The following is a 3700-nucleotide window of genomic DNA, read 5'->3' on the forward strand; positions in this document are numbered from 1 at the left end:
GTCGTTTTTGTTTTCTTCATTCATATTTCTACAGCTCCTCTTAGCTCAGCGCCGCGCAGCTGGGAGAAAATGGCCCAAACTGAATTTTCAATCTTTTCCCTGCGGTAATTCACACCAGCGCTGGAACAAATGAAAACTACAGAATTTAGCGTCAGAGAATGAAGAAAGAGCACAAACGGTTTGTTTCAGGTTGTTAAGCTAAATATTCGGCTGAAGGCCTGAAGGCCCGCACAGTAAATGTCCAAAAAAAGTGCCAAAAGCACAAACATCTTCAATTGTTTCCAACTGATCGTGTGCGGCGGTTAATTTGTGTTTTAGAGAGCAGTGGCCTGTTTAACCAGTTGAGCTCGCAGGCCTGAAACCGGATCTTCATCTCTGTCTAATCTCTGGCAGTTTGACTGGTGTCCTCGTGCGCTGGGAGGGGAGTATGGGATGTGGGGGTGTTGGGGTTCTCCTGCAAACGCACACAGAAAGACGCATGCACTAGAACTGCCGGAGCTCGCGTGAGCACATACATTAGAGTTCAGGAAGTGGCGCGTGAAGCAGCCTAAATTCCTCGCGCAGGAGCGGGGGCTCGCGGCGGCTCGTGGAAGCCATGGATCACATGGGGATACTGGGGGCGCACCTGCAGCAGCACGCGCAAGTGGAGTCCATCAGTTTTGGCATCGATCAGATCCTCAGCAACGTGGAGCAAAGCTGCATGTTGGGCACGAGGATGCACGAGCCGGACTACGGACACCTGGCCTACAACAGCGGCGCGAGCGGCGGCGTGAACGGAGGTTTCACGTGCAACAGCAGCGGATATAACGGCACCGGCAGCGCGTGCGGGATGTCTTCCCTCGGCGGTGCTTATCAAATGAGTATGGGCGTGAATATGAACGGTGCTAACGTCAACTCCGCCGGGGTCATCCGTGTCCCCGCTCACCGGCCTCTGAGCGCCGGGAACTCTTCCATGCCTGCGATGAGCGGGACCATCAACAACCTGACAGCGCTCACGTTCCCATGGATGGAGAGCAATCGACGCTACACTAAAGACAGATTCACAGGTATCCACTTATTATTATTAGAATTGCTAGAAGTAGTATTTATTGGTCCTTCCTATGATGAAAATGTAAATGTACCTGGCAGACTGTTTTGCGGCCTCTCTTCATTTTGTAGCCCGATTATTCATTGTTTAAAATAAAAAAAGAATAATATGAGTGTGTGTGGGAGAGAGGATAAAATAGCAATACTAAACGTTAGTTTAAACTCGGTACTTTTTAATTAAAAGCAAATGTCCACTTACAATAAAACGGGGGGAAGAGAAGAATCCGTTCTTCTCAGCAGTAATTTGTACACAGACAGAATACGCGTGAAAACCTGTGGCTGCCTCTCCGGAATTTTAGTGTTTAGTAACTGCACCGTGTTTCTAATATAAAAATATTGATTTTAAATTTTGAAAATATAATTTTGTTTATAACTAAATATGTGGCTGATTTGCCGTAAGGCAATGTGGTGGTTTGCCCATGGTTTTTCAATCCCTGAATTAAAATATATATACATAATTTAAAAAATGATTTCTGCATTATATTAAAGGAAACTATTGATACGTGTGATATATGTAATAGTTTTATTTATTTTTACGGAGCTGCTTTTCTCCTGCTACGCTGCTGGTGCGCTCTCGGTTTCTTTTTGCTCTGCATATCCTGCTTCCCTGTCCTGTCTCATCCTGTCCTTTCCTTTCTCGTCCTTCTGCCCTTCTCTCCTGTTTAGTGTCCCTCTCACCCCTCACTGTAACACGTCGTGTAGGTCACCCTTATCAGAACCGGACACCGCCGAAGAAGAAAAAGCCCCGGACGTCCTTCACCCGCTTGCAGATCTGTGAGCTGGAGAAACGCTTTCACCGGCAGAAGTACCTGGCGTCGGCTGAACGTGCTGCGCTGGCCAAAGCACTGAAGATGACCGACGCACAAGTCAAAACCTGGTTCCAAAACAGACGCACCAAGTGGAGGTGAAGTTACCAGTGTATACGCGTTGGTACAAAATCTACCGAACATGCGCTGAACAGACATTCTTTATCAAAGACTGCGTGTCTATTTGGTTCCTAGGGGGTGTCAGGAAAACCATCTGTGTTTTTTAAAGGTCTCCTTGGATCCAAATACTCCACCATGAGTTTCCCTTTTGTGACGTTATCTTGTTGTGTTCTTATTTGCACATTTACCGTAAATCCTCATAGAGGTAGAGGCTGTGTAGCTTAATTTCATTGCAGGATTGTGGTGAAGTGCCTGAAGGCAGAAAACTTCCTCCCAATTTAACAAGGCCATTGGACAAATGAATTCAAATGAAATGAGCCTACTAATAGCTACTGGCATGTATATAGCTCAACTTGGAGACACTGAAACAGGCGCTCTGTGAAGATTTCTGGCTCTGTGACTATTAAAATGTGGTAATATTGTTGAACATTTCTCTGTCTGTAGAAATCTCTTTTTTTGTCCTGGAAATAATAATTTTCTGTGTTACAGAAAAGCTCAGGAAAGGCTTTTAATACTACTTTCCCATTTCTACATTTTTAAGAGCAAATTCAGCAACAGAAAACATTTTCATAATAATAACTATTAAAGATCAAACATCACTGATATTTGAAAGAAACTGTTTGCATTAGCCTATTTTAGTTAGACAGTTGAGCTACATGAAAACATACAGCATAACTCTCCAAATTCTCTGTGTCTCTCCCAAAACAAACCGATGTAGCCTGATTCTGATCCCCCGGAGTGTCACAGCTCGTGTTTGTACACTGTGCTGAATCTGTGCTCGATTTCATGTCACTCTGTTGTTGATACAGGCGGCAAACGGCGGAAGAGCGGGAGGCTGAGCGGCAGCAGGCCAATCGGATCCTCATGCAGCTGCAGCAGGAGGCCTTCCAGAAGACGATCAACCAACCCGTGACCCCAGACCCGCTGTGCCTACAGAACAGCTCTCTATTTGCTCTGCAGAGCCTGCAGCCATGGAACGAGAATACCGCAAAGATAAGCAGCGTAACTGCCTGCGAGTAGAATCAGCACAAACCATCCAGCAGGGTGTCCGAGAGACTGCTTAATAGCAGAGAAGCTGGCTAAAGCCTACATGCAAGGTCATGTCCCTGTTCTTGTTGTCACCCATCTACTGTCAGACAGACATTGAAGCGCCATCAGACAGAGTCCCCCAGCACTACTCGCTCTTAATGGGGATCACAGTCTGAGGTGGATCCTTCAGTGGTCTGGAGTGAATCCAGCTCTGCAGACACCAAGGTTTAATCTTCGGGAATAATTTGGAGGAGTACTGATGGACAGTGTTACAGAGTGGCATCGAAGAGTTGTTGTAGCTACTGTAATTTCCTAAAAGAGACTAAATGATTAATGGCTAAATAACGTATTTTCATATGGGGTCTCTTACAAAAAGAATATGCTTCTGCAATCAGTGTCTATCCAGCCCCTCACAGCAGTTTGTGATGTAACTGCCACTTTTCATCTGTTGACTTGTGTTGCTGGACACAAGTTTTCACCTTTTTGTGTTCCATATTATCCTACACTATGTCATGCACATGAAATGAATTTTGGCTTACAGCAGCATAAAAGAGCACTTATTTTATCACCTGAGATGAATAACAGCGAGAGTGAGAAGAGTAAACCTGTGTGTTTCACCCCGTCTTACTGCAGCTCGGCTATATATGGTCCAAAATCAT

General features: G+C 45.3%; 1 protein-coding gene across 2 annotated transcripts; it reads left to right on the forward strand.

The window, feature by feature from the left end:
- The first annotated feature begins 498 nt into the window (after positions 1 to 498).
- On the forward strand, positions 499 to 3700 carry tlx1 (T cell leukemia homeobox 1). Of its 2 annotated transcripts, none has more exons than XM_082556872.1 (3): positions 499 to 1046; positions 1753 to 1990; positions 2822 to 3700. In XM_082556872.1, exons 1-3 carry the CDS (start codon positions 596 to 598, stop codon positions 3030 to 3032), a joined length of 900 nt encoding a protein of 299 aa, XP_082412998.1. In that variant the 5' UTR covers positions 499 to 595; the 3' UTR covers positions 3033 to 3700. The 2 variants fall into 2 exon arrangements, with proteins under 2 accessions (XP_082412998.1, XP_082412999.1); XM_082556873.1 differs by having other exon boundaries at positions 1789 to 1990.

The sequence above is a fragment of the Aulonocara stuartgranti genome (genome assembly GCF_965226115.1).
Source record: "Aulonocara stuartgranti genome assembly, chromosome: 13".
NCBI classification, from domain to species: Eukaryota; Metazoa; Chordata; class Actinopteri; order Cichliformes; family Cichlidae; genus Aulonocara; species Aulonocara stuartgranti.

Coding starts and splice junctions, on each gene's coding strand:
- tlx1 (XM_082556872.1), top strand. CDS start 596: ATGGATCACATGGGGATACTGGGGGCGCACCTGCAGCAGCACGCGCAA. Junction 1,047..1,752: donor CACTAAAGACAGATTCACAG/GTATCCACTTAT, acceptor TCTCCTGTTTAG/TGTCCCTCTCACCCCTCACT. Junction 1,991..2,821: donor AACAGACGCACCAAGTGGAG/GTGAAGTTACCA, acceptor TTGTTGATACAG/GCGGCAAACGGCGGAAGAGC.